The sequence below is a fragment of the Moschus berezovskii genome, chromosome 12 (genome assembly GCF_049115385.1).
Source record: "Moschus berezovskii isolate FMDL1 chromosome 12, NW_MosBer_1.0, whole genome shotgun sequence".
Taxonomy (NCBI): Eukaryota; Metazoa; Chordata; class Mammalia; order Artiodactyla; family Moschidae; genus Moschus; species Moschus berezovskii.
Window position 1 is genome coordinate 71,531,527 of NC_142471.1, and position 20,191 is coordinate 71,551,717.

General features: G+C 41.5%; 1 protein-coding gene across 1 annotated transcript in view; it reads left to right on the forward strand.

The window, feature by feature from the left end:
• Nucleotides 1-20,191, forward strand: part of SORCS3 (sortilin related VPS10 domain containing receptor 3) — a 642,617-nt gene that overhangs the window by 530,911 nt on the left and 91,515 nt on the right. The window contains exons 10-13 of the mRNA XM_055424699.2: nt 1,532-1,678; nt 3,276-3,378; nt 9,401-9,477; nt 12,363-12,454. Coding sequence (XP_055280674.2) covers nt 1,532-1,678; nt 3,276-3,378; nt 9,401-9,477; nt 12,363-12,454 — 419 coding nt within the window. The remainder of the gene's footprint in view (nt 1-1,531; nt 1,679-3,275; nt 3,379-9,400; nt 9,478-12,362; nt 12,455-20,191) is intronic.

A 20,191-nucleotide genomic window follows, 5' to 3' on the forward strand; every position in this document is an offset into this window, starting at 1 on the left:
ATTGCTGGGAGAAATATCAATAACCTCAGATATGCAGATGACACCACCCTTATGGCAGAAAGTGAGGAAGAACTAAAGAGCCTCTTGTTGAAAGTGAAAGAGGAGAGTGAAAAAGTTGGCTTGAAGCTCAACATTCAGAAAACAAATATCATGGCATCTGGTCCCATCACGTCATGGCAAATAGGGAAACAGTGGACACAGTGGCTGACTTTATTTTTCTGGGCTCCAAAATCACTGCAGATGGTGATTGCAGTCATGAAATTAAAAGACGCTTGCTCCTTGGAAGGAAAGTTATGACCAACCTAGACAACATATTAGAAAGCAGAGACATTACTTTGCCAACAAAAGTCTGTCTAGTCAAAGCTATGGTTTTTCCAGTGGTCATGTATGGATGTGAGAGTTGGACTATAAAGGCTGAACACCGAAGAATTGATGCTTTTGAACTGTGGTGTTGGAGAAGACTCTTGAGAGTCCCTTGGACTGCAAGGAGATTCAACCAGTTCATCCTAAAGAAGACCAGTCCTAAATAATCATTGGAAGGACTTATGCTAAAGCTGAAACTCCAATACTTTGGCCACCTGATGAGAAGAGCTGACTCATTTGAAAATACCCTGATGGTGGGAAAGATTGAGGGCAGGAGGAGAAGGCAACGACAGAGGATGAGATAGTTGGATGGCATCATCGACTCAATGCACATGGGTTTGGGTGAACTCCAGGGGTTGGTGATGGACAGGGAAGCCTGGCGTGCTGCGGTTCATGGGGTCGCAAAGAGTCGGACACACCTGAGCGACTGAACTGAACTGAGCAATATTTCAGGTGTACAGAAAAGTGATTCAGTTATATATATATACATACACACATATGTATATATTTATACATATATATATATATGAGTGTGTGTGTGTATTCTTTTTCAGATTCTTTTCCATTATTATAAGTTATTGTAAGGTACTGAATATACTTCTTGGTGCTATGCAGGAAGTCTTTCTTGTTTATCTTTTATATATATATTAGTATATGTTGGTTAATCTCAAATGTAACTACTTAAGTTGTTAGCAACCACTCCCACTGCAGAGGAAATGTTGGTAGTTAATTAAGGATAAATAAGTTAATTAAGGATGAAGTCCTCTGAACAAAGCACAGAGATGTGTAGAGTGGGGCACAGAAGCTGAGTAAGAGGAGGATGGAATATCTGGTTTGTGGCGGGAGGGGGTGGAGGGAGTAGGCGGGTGTGGAGGCCAGCAGCTGCTGCTGCTGCTAATTCGCTTTAGTCATGTCCGATTCTGTGCGACCCCATAGATGGCAGCCCACCAGGCTCCTCTGTCCCTGGGATTCTCCAGGCAAGAATAATGAACTTAAACTTCTCCTGTAGACCATGTGGAATATGACATTTCTCACCATGCTGCTCCTCTTTTCCTCTTGTTTACTCGAATACACTGTGGACAATCCTGGGGCATTTCTCCCTAGGTTTCTCCAAACCTGTAGGCATTTTGACCCAACATTGTTCTCCATCTCTCGCGCTTTTTCCTAGGTAGCAGGTATCAAAGGGATATTCCTGGCAAACAAGAAGGTGGATGACCAGGTGAAGACATATATCACTTACAACAAAGGCAGGGATTGGCGCCTCCTGCAAGCTCCAGATATGGACCTGAGAGGAAACACAGTACACTGCCTGCTGGTCAGTATCCCTGTCTCATGTGAGACCACGGGGCAGACTACTTACCTGGGGATGTCCCATCAGGGCCTTTATTCCACCAAAGAGGCCTTAGGAATGTGCCTGGTGCTGGGCAGGGATTTCCTACAACTCCTAGGGCACTGATCTGTGGACTCAGACTGCCGTATCATCTGGATGGAAAATTCAGTTGGATTCCACAAGTTTTTACTTGAGAATTTACTATGTGCTACAACTTCTAGTAAGAGAAAGATGGGTAAGAGAAAGCCTGTGCCCAAGGGTCCCAGGCAGAGCTCAGTAGTGGTAAAAACCTATTAGCTGATACTGATATGATACCATTTGATGAGTGCTTGAAAATGGGCAAGGTAAGTAAAAGCTGCATTAGAAGCCCAAGAAATGCAGGCTGGTATGTCCACATGGACAAGAGTTAATCTCTCAGCGTTCCCAGGGTTCCAGCTGTATGGGATATTCACATAGGCACATAGAGGATCTAATGTATAAGACATTATCTCTGTTCTCAGGGGCTGCAACTTCAGATGAGGAGGGAAGACAGATCATTAACAGTGAAATTCACAACCCTCAATGCCCTCTTAAAGGGGACGTATGTGAGAAACATTTCTACAGTCCCAGAAATGATTGTTTCCCCTTCGCAGAAAAAGTTGCCTTTCACTACTTACTGAATATTCCAGACATTATGTTAAAAACTGGGAGTATGGTGGTAAATAGGATTAACATGGCCTTTTCCTTTTGTAGTTTTCAGTCCAGATCCATGTTTTTGGCTTGGGGTACTAGGAAGGTCAGAGACATATGCCTGCATGTGTCCAACAACTGGTCACAGCAAGAATTCCCCCCCTCCCTAAACCTTACCCATGGATTCATCTTATTTTATTAACCTAATTTTCTCCTTTCTCTAATTTCACAATTTTTTAATATATTTTTTTATTATGTGTCTACATCTCTCTAAATCCCTAATCCTTTTAAAGAAACTCAACTAGGGATAAATAAGTAAAGAAGACAAACTTATACAAGTTTCAGATAATGGCTACAGACATTTTAAGTGAAATTCAAAGTAAAATTATAAACAGGAACCAATCACATGAAGCAGAAAGAGGGACCATCTGATTGAAGAAGAGGGTAGAGGGTCAAGACTGTCTCTCTTCACTTCCCCCTCCACTGCTCCCAGTGGCCCCACAGAGCTCCAAGAAGCAGAGTGTGATGGCCACGGTCAAAGATGGGAGGAGGTCAGTGTCATCCTGTGGGTGGGAAGGAATGGTCAGGAGTCTTCATGAGGCTGACCATGAACTGGACCTTGATAGAGTGGGGGTGAGAAAGGGAGGGGACGCATACAATTGTGATGGGAGCAGGGACAGGAAGGGCCCTATGAGCTGTGCTCAGGGCAGGTTCTGATGTGATTCTATCATCTGTTCAGGGAGAGATGACTCCTGCCCCAGGTCATCTCTTGGGGAAGTGAGTGAGTGACTCTCATCTAACCCTTGCTGTTCCTGGAAGGTTGGCACCTGCAAGCCCTGTATCTGGTGGGGCAGGGATGCATGTCAGGAGTTCCCTGACAGGAATGAAACTTCTTTCTTCTTCTCCATTTTAGCCTTTCTGCTCCCTACACCTACACTTGCAGATCTCTGAAAATCCATATTCCTCAGGAAGAATCTCCAGCAAGGAGACAGCTCCAGGGCTCGTGGTGGCTACAGGTAAGGAAGGCTGAGCTTCTTCCTTACTGAGGGCTTCTGGCATGTATCATGACCTCTTTGTAATCATTTGAGCGTCAGATAAAAGCTGTGGGCATTCATCCCAGAAAACAGGCAGAATTTGTGGAACTGCAAGGCCAACCTAATAACCCAGGCAAAGAGCTCCAGAACCTTGTAACTTTCGGTAAATGCAACATTTCACGTGGTCACAGGGCAGTCCCCTGTGTTAGATAGAGGCCAGAGTTCCTTTTCAAGTCAACTGACTGATCAGAAAGGTTGTTTGTAATAAGGAATTCTCACTTTAAGAAAATGTGATATATGAACTTCTTAGCTCACTAAGTATAAGTTGGGGTAGTTTTCTCTTTGCACAGAAGATTCTTTACAAAAGGTTTCACCCCAGAGCTGTTTTTAATCAGGAGGTCTCTGGTGCATGTAAAGGTTTGTTTACACATGATTAACCACTTGGCTGAGGGCCTGGGGGAAAGGGCAGAAAAACTCCAGGTTGCATTGTTGGAACCACTGTCCACTGAACATCAATCAGAAATGAAGATAAAACAATTCCGAGATGAAAATGAAAGTCTCCTGGGGAAAGTGCTCTGATTAGCATGCATTTGATTTCCATACACCTTTTCAGGAATACATTAATGGCATAAAGCAAAGCAGGCCTCTAATCTTCGAAGTTAGAGCTCTGGTATGAGGCAGTTTTTTCTAATAAAAGTAGATAAATTCACAGAGACTTGTCGAGATGGTAAACTCATCAACCTGAAGCTCCAGGCCCTGGAGTTACTGCTCTGCTAGCCATGACTTCTTTCTCCAACCCTTCAACTTCATGAACTTTTAAATACTACCAGTGACCATCCACTCGAATTGGGGTGACAGCTAGCATAGCCTTCTGAAGATGCCTCAGCCAACTCTCCACCCATAGAAATTGGATCCGCCATATTTAACACCACTGGCTTCAGGGAGCCCAGCACAGTGAGTGTTGAAGGCAGGCTCTGGTACTATGTTCCTGACAGGGAGAGTGACCCCCACACTCCATCATCCATGCCTGTTAGACCTCCCAACTGTGGGACTGCTATACTTTGCCTCTCCTCCAGGCCTACAGGAGGCCCTGGACTGGAGTGGAAGGAATACTGGAGAACAGTAATCAATAATAAAAGTTACAGAGCACTGACTTTGGGTTCCCTGTGGGGTGGAGTGGAAAGCAAGGTGGCAGGGGGGTTCAGTAGGGAGGCTGTATGCCTGTGGCTGATTCATGTTTATGTGTGGCAGAGGCCATCACAATATTGTAAAGTAATTATCCTCCAATGAAAATAAATTGTAAAAAAAGGAAAAAAATAAAAATAAAAGTTATCATTATGTAAATGCTAACTATATAGTCAGGATTGCCTTATGTGGCTTAACCACTCTAAACATTGGTGTTTTCATTTACAGTGGAAAAAATAGTACCACTGGAGTGGTAATATTGGAACTGGAGTATTAAACAAAGTGTTGGGTTTCAAGTGTTCAAAACAGTGCCTGCTGTTGCTGCTACTGCTGCTAAGTCACTTGTCGTGTCCGACTCTGTGTGACCCCATAGACGGCAGCCTACCAGGCTCCCCTGTCCCTGGGATTCTCCAGGCAAGAACACTGGAGTGGGTTGCCATTTCCTTCTCCAATGTGTGAAAGTGAAAAGTGAAAGTGAAGTCGCTCAGTCGTGTCCGACCCCTAGCGACCCCATGGACTGCAGCCCACCAGGCTCCTCCATCCATGGGATTTTCCAGGCACGAGTACTGGAGTGGCTTGCCATTGCCTTCTCCGAAAACAGTGCCTAGGAGATATTGAATGCTCAATACATGATACCTTTTATAATATCATCATTAATATTACAGAAATTTAGAACTGCTCTTATTGCACCAAAGGAATATGATTTGTACACCTATTTCAGTAGAATCCACAAATAATGTGCGTTCAGTGTGCATCTCCAGAATGAATGTATGCACTTAGGAGCTATGTAGGCCTGCTTTCCAAGCTGAGCTCTGACACTTATGAGCCTTAAGAATTTGACCAAGTTCTTTCAACCTCTGTGCTTCATTTTCCTCATCTGCAAATCAAGTTATCTTTCCCTGCCTTGTGAGGGTGTTGTACGAATTAGAGATTGGAGAGTGTGCCTACAAGATCCCACTGAGGGCTCAGAGCATAGTCAGGAGGGTTAGTTGTGGCTGTTATCACCTACGACCATCATGGGCCTCTAAATTACTCTAACTAAGTCTTTATGAGCTAACAAACACATAGACATTCAAGATTGGATTCTGAAACTTCTTTTGCCCATATACATGAGAATTTACTAATACTCTCCCCTTTGTAGCTCTTGTAACTTTGCATAGTGCATTGAGAGGGGCGTAACACAGCTGACAAGATCCTCATGAAAAGCCGGTACTGGGTCACTGACAGATGCCTCCTTATTCCCAGCTTCTCCTTACCCTGCTTGCCGGTTCTCCCTGAAGGTCGTTTCACTGTCGGAAAAATAATTATGAACTTAGCTGAGGATGCCTTCAGTAGTCTGAATGGACCTGTCTCTCCAGAACCCTTTTCCAGATCCACGCATGTCTCCTGCCTTCAGGTGTCAGTGACCCTGGTCCCTCTCATCTTCACTCCTCACTGCCGCCTCCTATCTCTCACTGAGACCAGGGCTTGGGGAAGCTGCATGGATGACAGTGCCTGCCGGGATTCATCTCTTACACCTGTTGAGACCATCTCTGAAGGCAGATGGAATTCCAGTCTGGAGAGTTTGGCAATTGCTTTTTAGCAGCAGAAGCACCAGAGTACTAAGTATCCTTACACTGTGGTTTCAAGCTGGTCATAGAGACCGTACATCCTCCCAGGACCTTAAGGTGTACAGAGCACTTTCCTGCTATGATTGCAAATAGCCCTATGATGTTGATTTATGGGTAAAGAGGTGGAGGGCAGGAGAAACAGGTATCTTGCCCTCACTCATACTCCCTCTGCCTCCAAGTCTGGTCCATCCAGTAGCCATTCGGCCAGACCTAGTCTCAGGCCCCTTCACCTGCAAGCCCCACAGCTACTCCAGGCTCCCTGCCATGCTTCCTATACATACTCTTGTGTTGTCCCCTCCATGGAGGTGCTTTCCTGTACTGTCTGCTTCCTTTTCCATTTAATTACCCTGAGTGGACATCAATGGTGATGAGAGAAGCATCTCTAACCTCAGAGCATGTTAAAATTCTGCCCCTGTCTCTTTGTGTTTCTGTCTCTCTCTCTCTCTTTTCTGGGAGTGTCTAAATAAAGCCTTGGGAGAAAGGTACCTTGGGAGGACATGAGGCTAAAAGCATGTTGTTAACAGTTGCCCAGATGGGCAGCAGAACCCGTGTGATTGACCAGCTAAGCTGTTGTGAGGAGCTCCCTGTTTTCCATGGCTTTCCCCCTTTCTCCCTCCTATCACACCACTCCAAGGGGGACCAGCTGCCTCTTCCTCTAACCTGGCCTGGGGCCACCCTGGGAGCCCTCCTCCAGTTCCACTTTAACCAGTGAGGCACAGCATTCAGATCTTCCTTCTCTCACACCATAATCCAGACTCTCCTTCTCAGAGGTTTCCTTCCTATAGGTCCATTTGGGGACTGAATGTGTTCAAAGATCAAGTCATCCTGGATACACCTTTTCTGTCCTTTCCTCTGGGAACTGACTTTTGGTCTCTGTGATCAGTAACATTTCTTTCAGGGATCCTTTCAATTGACCCAAGATATTTCTAAAACAAGCTTCACTGGGAGCCTTGGATTCTCATCATCACCATGCCTCCAAAATCAATCTCACTGAGCTTTGCAAGAGAGGTTTAAGATATAGGCAGAACCAACTCCTAAAGAGGATGTAACAGATGCTAAGCCCTGACAGGGCCAGCAGATTCTAGCTCTTGGGGGACTATACACCTGCCTCCCTGAATCTCTCCCACCCTTGGTAGATGTTACTAATCGATTGCCAAACTCTATTCTGTTGAAACCAAACATGGGCTCGGAATCTTTATCATAGTGCTCCAGGTGGCCATGATTAAAGGACAAGTTGACATTCTCTGTCCTGCCCTGCTTTACTTTCTTCATTTCTGTGTCTTCCAAAACCTGGATCTGAAGAGTTGAATTTCAGATTCTAGATATAGCTCCTCAGAACTGTTCACCAAGCCACTCCCCACTCCACTGGTACTGACTGCCTGAGCCCTGAGCCCTAGGGTTATTTTTGGAAGTCTGAGTGTCAAAACAAGTTGGCTAGCTGTGTGCTCCCTGATGCTGATGTGAGCTTGACAAGCTGTAGCCTGGGTTTAATTTCTCATTTTGAAGCATTAAATGTCAGGAGCTCAATTAACATTTTCATTATTGCATTTTTATTGTGCTCTTATTTAGGCTACAGATGTGTGGGAGCTAACATTCCCTTCCTGCTATTTTTAAAGAAAAAATATCAGCCTCAGTGATAAATTCTTACATGTTTAGGGCACTTTCCTGCTTCTAAAGACCTCCCCAAATGCACATCAACATCACAACATAATTCAATCATGTGTTTCCTCATTCATCTGTTGTACAATTATTTGTTGAGCAGCTCACTTTTAAGTTTGGGACATTTGTTCTGGGACCAGAGGGTTTGTGGGTAAACTTGGGCCATATGGATAGGCTAGAAAATCTTAACTACTTTCTTGTTTTTACAAATATAACCACAAGGTGATGCAAAAGGAAGAAAAAGAAGGAGAGCGGGAAAAGGTGTGAAGGAATAAGACAGGAATTGTGGTCACCTGGTGTAATCCAGGTGACTTCTCCTACCATGCTTGATGACCATGGTGGTGGCTTAGTCGCTAAGTCGCTAAGTCTTGCAATCCCATGGACTGTTGCCCACCAGGCTCCTCTGTCCATGGGATCCTCCAGGTGAGAATACTGGAATGGGTTGCCATTTCCTTCTTCAGGTACTTGATGACCGTGGTCTGCTGAATATTGTCATCTTCTTCTGGAAACTCTATCACTTTGGTTACATATTCTGTTCAGTTCAGTTCAGTTGCTCAGTCGACTCTCCACGACCCCATGAATCACAGCACGCCAGGCCTCCCTGTCCATCACCAACTCCCGGAGTTCACTCAAACTCATGTCCACAGAGTCGGTGATGCCATCCAGCCATCTCATTCTCTGTCGTCCCCTTCTCCTCCTGCCCCCAAACTTTCCCAGCATCAGAGTCTTTTCCAGTGAGTCAACTCGTCGCATGAGGTGGCCAAAGTATTGCAGTGTCAGCTTTAGCATCAGTCCTTCCAATGAACACTCAGGATTGATCTCCTTTAGAATGGACTGGTTGGATCTCCTTGCAGTATAAGGGACTCTCAAGAGTCTTCTCCAACACCACAGTTCAAAAGCATCAATTCTTCGGCACTCAGCTTTCTTCACAGTCCAACTCTCACATCCATACATGACCACGGGAAAAACCATTGCCTTGACTAGACGGACCTTGGTTGGCAAAGTAATGTCTCTCTGCTTTTTAATATACTATCAAGGTTGGTCATAACTTTCCTTCCAAGTACTGCTGGTTTATTCAATGGCCTGGCACATCAGGAATATTTTGTCAGGTTTAACTTGGAAACAGATACACATATGCACACTCACACATACACCAGTTTTTGTTAACATAAAATTACATATGAGAAGGAAGGTGTTCCTAGGCTAGCATAATTGTTTACTCTTCTTCTTTTTGCCATCATCAAGATCAATTTTGGAGAGACTAATGGTATACAGAATGAATAGTTCAAGAGATCCAAGCTAATCAATATTTGGTCTTTGGGTGTTGCCTTTTAAACAGGCATCCCTCTTGTATTATTTATTTATTTGTTTTTTTCCATGTTATGTTATCTTCCTGCTGGGGTCTTGATATGACACCAAGAAAAAACTGCATAAATATATTCTAAACATAACTTGGAAAACCTTTACTCTCTGCTACCCCTTCCCTCAACCCCAAGCACACGTAATCTGTAAAGTGCCTGACATTTTCAAATAATCTGCTTCTGTTTTAGGCAACATTGGTCCGGAGCTCTCATATACTGACATCAGTGTGTTCATCTCTTCCGATGGGGGCAACACATGGAGACAGGTAACTGAGAGATTTGGGAACAGGGAAGAGATATTCAGGGCAAATTCTGCCAATATTTCTCTTATCTATGGATTCTCAGGCTCATTGTGACTTTTTGTTTGTGGAAAAAAAAGAAAATTGAAGCAGCAGTTCTGTTTGGTCAATGCAGCTGGAAGAATCTATGAGCAATGGGGTAAAATGGGGAGAGCTGGGCAAGGAATAAGAACTGGGGTTTCCCTAGTTTGTTCAGTCTTTCATTCAGCAAATGGTATGGAACAGTCACCAGATGCATTACCATGCCTGTGTGAGGGGATGCAATCAATAAAACAATTTTGTATCATTAATGTGCTACGCGATCTTGGCAGGCTGGTCTCTTTACCTTTCTAGATCTGTTTCTTTATCTACAAGGTGAAGGGTATAGCATACTAAGACCAGCAAAACCATGGAAGTCTGTGATGGCTTAAGTAATATGTGGGCCCAGCCTTAGTTAAGCATGAGACAGCTTAATAGATATATGACCATATGAAAAATTAATCCAATTTTACAAATATGTTTGTTTGCAGTGCTGTTCAGTAGAACTTTCAGCAATAAGGAAAATGTTCTGTATATATACTGTCCTTTGTGTTTGTTGCACACTTGAAATATGGCTAGGGTGACAGAGGAGCAAATTTTTAATTTTAATCAATTTAAATTGTCTCATGTAGCTACTATATTGGACAGCACAGACTTATACAGTGTCAACTAGGTGTCAAGTATAAACCTGATGAGGCCATTGAATACTTTTGAGTCCCTTTTCCCATGGAGCTCAAAATTAACTAGAGGAAATAGGTTCATAAATAACTAGTTTAGATTGTGTTATTTTAGTGTCATTATTAGCTTGCAGAGAAATGGAAGGAATTAATTCTACTTGGGCAAACTGGGAAAGACTTCACCAGAAGAGTTGACATTTTACTAAACCTTAAAGATGAGAAGGTTTCTGTCTGAGGAAGAAAGAGGATGAGTATTGACTGTCTTAATGATGAAGATGAAGCGACTATCGGAAATCTACTTGCACAGCTTTCTGTTTGGGTCCCTTGGTGAAGATTATTATCACCATCACCAACATCATCATCATCACCACCCCCACCCCCATTGCCATCACTTTCACTACTACCACTTATCCAAACAAAACCCAAAATTACCAAGGACATGCTAGACACAACCCCTATATTAACTACTATAGGGCCTACTTCAAAGAATAAATTAAGATTCCTGCCCACAAGGGAATCAACTAGATAAGGAACAGACACATAAATAAGAACATACTTTCAAAATATAAGATACTCTAAGTGCCAAATGGAGTAGAAACTGGAACGTAAATTCTTCTGGTCCAGAAATTCACAACCGACAAAATATTGTCCCTGTATACAAGAAATAGCTCACCTGGCCAGGTGGCCATTGCAACATTCCTTCCTTGTGTTGTCACCACATTGGTTTCCTTGTCTCTTTTCCCAAACAACGAAGCATCCCGGCTTCCACTACAGTGCTGAACAGGGTAAGGGTTAGAAGTGGCCAGAATAATATTTTAGAGAGGATAGTATGAAGAAAAATAACTTTCTTCTCTTCAGTACTGAGAATCTTCTTGTAGTCCTTACTCTCAGACTTTGATCCAGTGCTTCTATTCATAGAGTCCACTTTTGAACTCAGACTCAGAGTCTGTGTTTATATCTGGAATATAAAAAACAATAATCTTTAAGTCTTCTGTGCATTAAAGCTCACCATTAGTGTGGACATTTAAAGGCAAATATGAGAAAGGAAACCAATTGAAAGGTTTAGGCCCGAGAGTCCATTTGCTTTTCTCTATGGTGTTCTCTGAGTCCCAACCTCTCCATCCAGCTTGTAAGAGCCACCATTAGTGGTTAAGATTTTCTCTAGAAGATCTAGAGGAGAGAACTTGTTCTCTGGTGGAGAAAATTTTTCCCATCTTAGGTTGAAGACTTAAAAGTCATAAATCGTAGAAATTGTTGCTGTTTGTGCAGTTAGGTCTGGGCTAAGGCTCTGAGACTTGCATCATGGTAGGTGCTTAGTAGATGCTTATGCAGATGGATAGATGGATCACTGAATAAATCAATGAGTGAGTGGAAGGATTGATAGGTAATGGACAAATGAATGAATCAGAGAATGAGTAACTCTGCATCTCAGGAAGCATGGCATCCCATTGAACATTTAGCATAAGGATCCCCAAGCACCAAACTTAAGTCTTCATTCAACTAGCACGGGAACTTAGGATGTGGTGACTAAGTCTGAAAACTCAGTTATCATGTAGACTTTAATGTCTACATGTCTAAAAGGGATTGTACTTTAAGTTCCCAGAAAGTTTATAACCCTACTATAAGATACATCACCAACTCAATGAACATGAGTTTGAGCAAACTCTGGGAGATGGTGAAGTATAGGGAAGCCTGGCGTGCTGCAGTCCAAGGGGTCATAAAGAGTCTGACATGACTGAACGGCTGAATGAGACACAGACCATTTATAAATTAGCAAACGTCTCATTTGAAAAGATGAGAAAGAGAAAGCTAACATATTCAGATAAAATTTTTTTTTAACTATGTTTTCCATTGGGTTATCTAGTTGAGCATGGGTCTTGTTGCCTGAATTTCTTGTGACACACTGAACAGTACTCGGGGAAAGAACCCTGGAAATGCCATTTGAGTGGATTAGGGACAGTTGACAGTTATTTGTTCTCTGCTAGCCCATTTTTTCATCTATTAAATGGGGATGACCTTGCTGGTCAAACTTCTTGACAGGACTGTTGGAAGGCTCAGAATCTAGATGAAACAATATATGTGAAAATCTTTGTAAACTTTCACGCACCATGCAAATGTAAGGTGTTGCTATGATGGTTGTTGTTGTTGTTGTTCCAGATCTTTGATGAAGAGTACAATGTCTGGTTCCTAGACTGGGGTGGCGCCCTCGTGGCCATGAAACACACACCTCTGCCAGTCAGGCATTTGTGGTAAGGACAGCTTCCTACCCTATTAATGAAAAAAGGGGAAAATATTGGGACAAGTTGTTATGCATGGTTTTATACCCATTTTACCCATTTCATCATCCATTTCTTTATCCACCCCTTCATTTAATGTACATTACATCATCCAACTCTTAGGTAACAGTAGTTGACCAGATGATTTAGATGAGGAAGTATAATGAATAGTATTAAAATGCAAACATATTAAATACATTACTCAGCTACACAGCGAGTACCTGGCTGCACCAAGTTGGGTTTGTATCATCGATGCTTCTCTTTTACATGCTAATTTTCCAGATACTTTAATAAGTACACAGAGTGTTATTACATGTTCTCTGTCCTCTGGGAGATCATAATCAAGGTAAGGAGTTTAGATCGTCCACATACTATCAGAAATCTAAGCAATGCCTGCACAAGGATGCTGACTCTGTGCATTGCTGGAATCCTGAGGCTGGATGGAGCCCCCACACTCCCAGTGTGTGAGCAGGGGTGGGGGTCTTCATACCATAGGTAGCATAAGGTCCTATCCTTGAAGAAAGGATGCCATGAGCAGGAGTAGAAATGATGGGAGGAAAGCCAAGGGATGAGAAAACTCCGACCAAGCCTAGAATTCAGATGTAGGGAGTGCTCTGAATATTGTATTTGGTTGGAATCAAGAAAGTGAGTAAGTAAGGATGGGTAGGATTCAGAAGAACTAAAACACAAGTTTAAGGCATTTGGGTAGAATCCGTAGGTAATTCCTTCTAGAACCAAGACCTCTCTCTCTGTGGTAGGAAGAGCTCTCTCTGTTGAGGACTGAGTAGGGGTTACACTTCTAGAGAGGACAGCTTGACTCTTAAGTTCATTAAGTAATTTTTTTTTAACCAAGAAAAGTAACATTTCTTAGCCCTTATCATTGTATGCTAAGCATTGCTATCCAACTTGGGAAAATTATTTAATATTCACTCAGTAAAATGTCGGAGAAGGCAATGGCAAGCCACTCCAGTACTCTTGCCTAGAAAATCCCATGGATGGAGGAGCCTGGTGGGCTGCAGTCCGTGGGGTCGTTAAGGGTCAGACACGACTGAGCGACTTCACTTTCACTTTTCACTTTCACACATTGGAGAAGGAACTGGCAACCCACTCCAGTGTTCTTGCCTGGAGAATCCCAGGGATGGGGGAGCCTGGTGGGCTTCCGCCAAGGGGTCACACAGAGTCAGACATGACTGAAGTGACTTAGCAGCAGCAGCAGTAAAATGTAATCAGATCAAATGTTGCTTCTCAAAGTCATTAATACAAAGTTTGATATTTCCCTTATTCCATGAAATATTTTTTGTTGTTGGGAAAATAAATATTTATAGAGCTCAGAAAAAAAGCAAGCTACATTCCTATTGAATTTTCTCTTCTAATAGTAACAATAATATTACCCCAGTTTGTTCACCTTGTTCACTTCAATTTAGAAAAGATTAAAGATGATTGTTCAAACTAAGCTCTTGAAACAAATTCTTTTCCACTTAGAGGATGTTGATACTGTCGTAAATGCTACAAATATTTCCCTAAAGTTACCACCCATGGTGTCTGCTTACTTGTCTACTAATGAATGCCCTTCTCTGAAATAGTCCCTGCAATGGTTAAATGCCAGCTACTGAGTGTGTCAGCAGACAGCAATGGCACTTAACTCGTTCAAGAATTCTTTGCACTCCTCTTTCAAAGCTGAGTGAGTGTTTTGTAAGGGCCTGACCTTATCATTATCATCAATATTTCCTTATAAACTTCTTGACTTTGTCTCTGGCTGGCTTATGAGTTGCAAGTTTGTGAAACTCAAATGCAATTTCTTCATCACCAGTAGCTTCTAATTAAGTTACAACCTTCAGGGTAAACAAATAGCTTATTTTAAGTGGAAGAAAGGTTAAGTAATCAGTTCGTTGTTCTTTTCTGTAGTAGGTCTCAGACTGACATTATTTTGGCAGCACACACAGATGTATATATATTTGCATAAGAAAAAGACTTTGGCCTACCCACTCTCCTGCAAGGGTATAGTGGCTCTCAAATTTAAATAATAGCTATATCACCTTTCAGAAAAAATTGGAACCATAATTGGAAAGCTGGGGAAACTTTAGCTCAGCTAACAAGGCATGCTGTTTCCTATAAATTGAAATGATAGGTAGCTAGATATGCACGGAGACAAAACAGCATACAAATGAACCCATCCATTTGTGACTGTGTACACTTAGATCCGTTGAGATTAGAATTTAAGTGCTACTGCAGGTAAGCCCTCCATCCAGTATTATTAGTATTACCTTTGTACCTTAGAAGCATTAGAGTGAAATGAACAATGGAGCCCTATGGAATGCAATGTTGTAATGAAAACTTATAATAGAGTTACTCATCAGTGGGTAGACAGGGATCCTACTGTTTGCTTAGCCCTGACAAACTGTCAGTGTCTCCTTTCAATGGAATGTTCTTGGAAACTGAAAACAAAATATCACCTGGCCATTTTTGTTCCTTTGCTCTTCTATAAGTGGTTATGAGCACTGGCGTTTTTGTTCAAAGAAACATTCACATGAAAACAATAGTTCCAACCAGTATGTGCCTCTGAGAAGTGAAAGTGCATGTGTTATTCTTAAGGACTTCCATGTAGCTTCATTGCCATCACCTCCTGTATTTGGGTTAATGTAAAATGGAGCAATACACCTAACCGAAGGGAGGAACATTGATCATCGATGACCATTATAACTCTATTTCTGTGCTAGAGTATTCAGGGGAGGACTCTGATTGTTACTGAAAGGTTTTATTCCTTTTAGTGGCTCTCATCTCCGTATGATAAAGTCACCAATGCGTGGAGTTAGGAAGGGTCTTGGAGGAGACAGTGTAGCAGATACCTCTCTGACAACTCGTGAGACACCCACCTTACCAGGACAGCACAGAGCTGACCAGCTTACAGATGGATTCCCATTTGTACATCAGCTTTATTTGTTAGAAAGTTAGCTTTGTGCTGAACAATAATGAATCGACTTGCAATTTCTGTCCATCAGTCCTTGTTCTGCTGCCCAGACCTGTGCACAGTAAATCTGTTCCAGAAGTGGGTGTGAATTTTAGAGGCCTACACTTGGAAAGGACCTAAAGAGATGGCTCTGTCTAGGCTTTTATGGAAAGTGATCAGATAATGCAATTCAAGACTGATTCCATGCACTTGTTCATTTATTTCTCACATATTCATTTAGCCTATACTGTTTCTTCAGTATTAGTTGTAGGGGTTGGGATATGCCAAAGGACAAGACAGAATACTAATTTTTTGTTGTTGTTGTTCAAATATTTGACTTTCCTTTTTAGAACAATTATGAGAATACAAATCTTTTCTACCTTATTCTATCTGTATTTTTTAATTGATAGTTTCATGCATCTATCCACATTCTAATTTCATTCACAGACATTACCTCTTTTCTGTAGGCGACAATTATTTTTGTATGCTGAACTATTTGGATCTTTCTTACTTAAAAAGTTAAAAGGTGATGGTAAATTATTCAGCTGTTATTCTTCTTTCCCTTAAGCTTGATTCAATTCATAGAACCTGTTTCTAGAACAACTTGTTTCTTAATTTTAATCACATTGATTGTCAGTTTTCTACAATGATTGAAACTGAACACAGTGTTTAGGATCTGGTGAAAGGATAATTTCTCCTCTTGCGTATGCTAGCTGTCTGTGAACACACCCTAGACTCACAATGACTTGATTATCACAAAAGTGACCTTGCTGGAAAATATTTATCTTGTGATTGACAATCACCTAAGTCTTTTTTTCAGCTTGAGCTTCTCATGAGAGTTATTGTTTTTCCTTTCTCTGGCTATGGGAATCTTTGCTTTTTTTTTTTTTTAATATAGTATTCTGCTTTAAGTTGGTCCTATCTTATAAGTGACAGCCAAATCTACATCCCTGGCTTTGATCTCTCTCCATAAATCTGGATACATCCATCCGAAGGACTTCTTGACAGTGTTACAGCATGGAAATCCAAAGCATATCTCAGCCTAGGTGGACTGAGCAGAAATAAACAAAACAACAGAAAGCTTTGCTTCTCCTATTCTTCCCCTTCCCCTACTCGGTTGCTTAACCCCCCAGATTCATGTTGTCTGTGATTTCTTTTTGTTCAAGCAAACGCCTATTGATTTTATCTGTAAAAATATCCTAAAAGTCTTATTGACTTTCCCTGTAAGAATAGCCTCAATCTCTCCATCTCTCTCTATATCCACTATTATAACCTCTGTCCAAGCCCCTTCTCTTACTTGGTCACTTACAGTTACCACACCTCCCCTTCCCCCCAACACTTCCCCCCCCACCCCCCACCCCCACCACACACACACTGATTCATCTCCCTACATCCTGTTTGAGCCCTGACAGTCCACTCACCACAAAGGAATAAAAGTTATCTTGTAATGGTTAAATCAGATCCTCTCTCTCTCATTTCAATTTGAAAGCAAAGTCATTCGTAATCTGCCCCAGCCTTATTTTCTCGACTCCATTTCCTCCTGTCAATCCCTCTTCCACTAATCTACAAGCACCTACCGGCCTTCTATTCTTCATTTCACAACAGATCTGCCCTCCAGAATGGCTCTCACCTTGATCTTTGAATAGCAAATTCCTATTATCATTCAGATCTCAGTTTAAATGTCACCACCTCAGAGAGGACTTTCTTAAATTTTCAATGCAAAGTAGCTTCACTCTCTATCATATCACTCTACTGTCTTCATGACACTTACTTTTAACATATATTTTTGGCCTACTTATCTACATGTTGTTTGTCTCCTCAAACTATAATTCCAGTGAAACTAGGGCATTTCTTATTCACTGCTGTATCCCTACACATAGGCTACTGCCAGACCAGGCACATAATTAAGTATTTATAGGTGAATTCTATGTTTTATAGTCCTGTCTTGTCACTATTTTAGAGGTCAGTGGTATTTACTCCTATCTCCCTGGTACTGGTGATCCTATCATTTAAGCTTCACCTGTAGGCCTAAAAGAATTCCCAGTTCCTTTGTCTTGCCCATTAATGAGCTACGAATTGAGAAGGAGAAGGTGGGTCCTGTGGGATTACCATTCAATATAGCTACCTCAGAATATTAAAAACCCCTAGTTAGTTATCTGAAAGAATAGCTCTCACAAATGGCTGACCCAAATTTCTGATACTCAAGAGATTAACTTTTATAATGTTGTATTTTGTGGATTTTCTTTAAGAGTTTTAGTATTAATAATTATTTCAGTAAGAGAAATTTGGGTGCTAGAAATTACTGATCTCGGAACGTCACTTGACTGGCACAAACTTGGACTTCTTAGTGATACGCAGACCATAAATTATAGTCACAGCATTCACCCCTCAGCCTGGCTCTGGAGATTGTCCCCTTGTTGATGCTCATTTTATATCATCTATAGACTTTGGTTACTGTCTATGTTAGCCTCCCCACTTGGATGTTGGCATTTCCTAGTTTTCTTGGCTGATTCTATCCTTCCATGTAATCCATGCTTTTGCTCCTTCATGTAGATTCAGTTCATGCAACATGGTTTTATTTTCCAACAACTTATTTCTCCACCTTGGGCTTAGTTTTTCTTTGGAACTTCCATCTCAGAAGTCAGAGCTCAGAAGGCTGTGAATGGTCCCTCTGTTTCTACTTTGCGGTATCTTATCATCATGTATAAAGTAAAGATGGTTGTCCTCTGCCCTATTAATGGCAGTGATTTGAACCCTCCTCCTTCCCTGGGATGCTGGTGGCACTCACTGCAATTTTTTTCTGCTGGTGTTAATAACTGACCTTCATCATTAAGGAAACTGAGAATGAGACCAGGACAGAGGTCTTTAATAACCACTTTGACTTCTTCTTATAAAGACAATAATTAGTCAATCCAAAGTTGTCAAAATAAAACAGAAGCTAAATAAATACATTTTTTTTTTTTTGTTAACCTCCTGTAAACGGTAACCCACTCCAGTATTCTTGCCTGGAGAATCCCATGGACGGAGAAGCCTGGTAGGCTACAGTCCATGGGGTCGCAAAGAGTCGGACACGACTGAGCAACGGAACGGAATGGACTTATCAGACAGAGTTAACTAGTTAGCGGCCGTGACATATTTTGAAGCAACTGTTATTTATTAGTAATCAAACCAAGAGGATACATGGCAGGAAAGGTAAACCCACTCCTAATTATACTCTCACTTTCACTTTTAAAATGAGAAACTCATTTCCATGAGAAGCAGTTCAGATTTGCCCAACTTCCTCTGGTTACACATCAATGACCCTTTAGCCTCAGCCTATTAAAAAAATAAGCCAAGTCTGTAAAAGTAGAAATAAGATTGTTAACTATCATCATCATGCTGTCCATTAGATCTCTAAGAACTCATGCATCTTGCATAACTGAAACTTTGTACCTTTGACCATTTCTCCCTCCTGCCCAGTCTCCACTCCCACCCCCTCAGAGACCAGCTTCATTATGACCAACCTTTCTCTATATCTCTATCTATCTATCAAAATATCATTTTACACTTTAAATATGTACAATTTTTTAATGTCAAAGATATCTCAGTAAAGTTGTTCAAGAGAAAGTATAAGTCAAGACTGATGCTGATAATTTAGGAACAACAGAGGATGACATGGTTGGATGGCATCACCAACTCAATGGACATGAGTTTGAGCAAGCTCTGGGAGTTGGTGATGGACAGGGAAGCCTGGCATGCTGCAGTCCATGGGGTTGCCAAGAGTTGGACACAACTGAGCAACTGAACTGAACTGAAAAATTTTTATGACCGCTGTCTGATTTTGTTTATAAAAGCAGGCCTAGGTATACCAGAAATATAAAACTTGTTTCTTGACAGACTAGTTTTTCTAGCTGAGTAAAGAGATTGACTTTCTCATTTTTAAGATCAATTTATTTGGGGAGAGAGAATAAGATAGAGAGACACATTTGCAGAGACTGGACTGAGTAGGTTGACTAGTAATGGGGACAGAGATTTGTATCTAGTTCATTGATGTTAGCATAAGTCATGCTTGAGAAGTGACTGGATAGATTAGAAGAGTTTTCTTAATCATTCCTTTTTTAAAAAATTTATATATTCACTTAACATTTATATAGTACTATGTGCCAATGTTTCTGCTAATTACTAGAAATGCAAAAATGAATAGTATGGTCATTGACCTCAAAAAGATTACAGTTCAGTGAGAGAGTCAGACATATGTTTTAAAACTGTATGTAACATCAGGTAAGAAAGATTATAACAAAGGTGATATCAAATGGGTGGGGTGGGGGGGTCAGACAATGAACAAAACCTATGTGACCCCTGAATTCACACGATTATAAATGTTGAATGGAGGGACTCAAGGTGAGTTAAGAATCCATCATTCAGCACTATGATAGGGGAAGGCCTGAATGTTGTAGGAAAAGAGAGTTTCTACAGTTGAACTCAGAGAACTGTGTGTTGTGGAGTCAGAGAAGAATTAAGAACTAACCAGGCCAAAAGGATCGCAGAAAATGAAGCAAGTAAAGCTGCTTTGGGGAAGGAGAAGTGTTGAGAAAAGCTTCTCAGAGACCATTTTGGTCTTTGAACTTTGTCCTCAAGCAACAGTTGGAAACTCCATAATATCAAGAAAGGGATATTATTAAGGAATTGACCGCTCAAGATTGATCAAATCTTCTTCACTAAGCAGCATCCTTTTAAAGAGTTTCAGATGCTGTGTCCACAAAGGGCCAGGCCTTCCTCTTCTC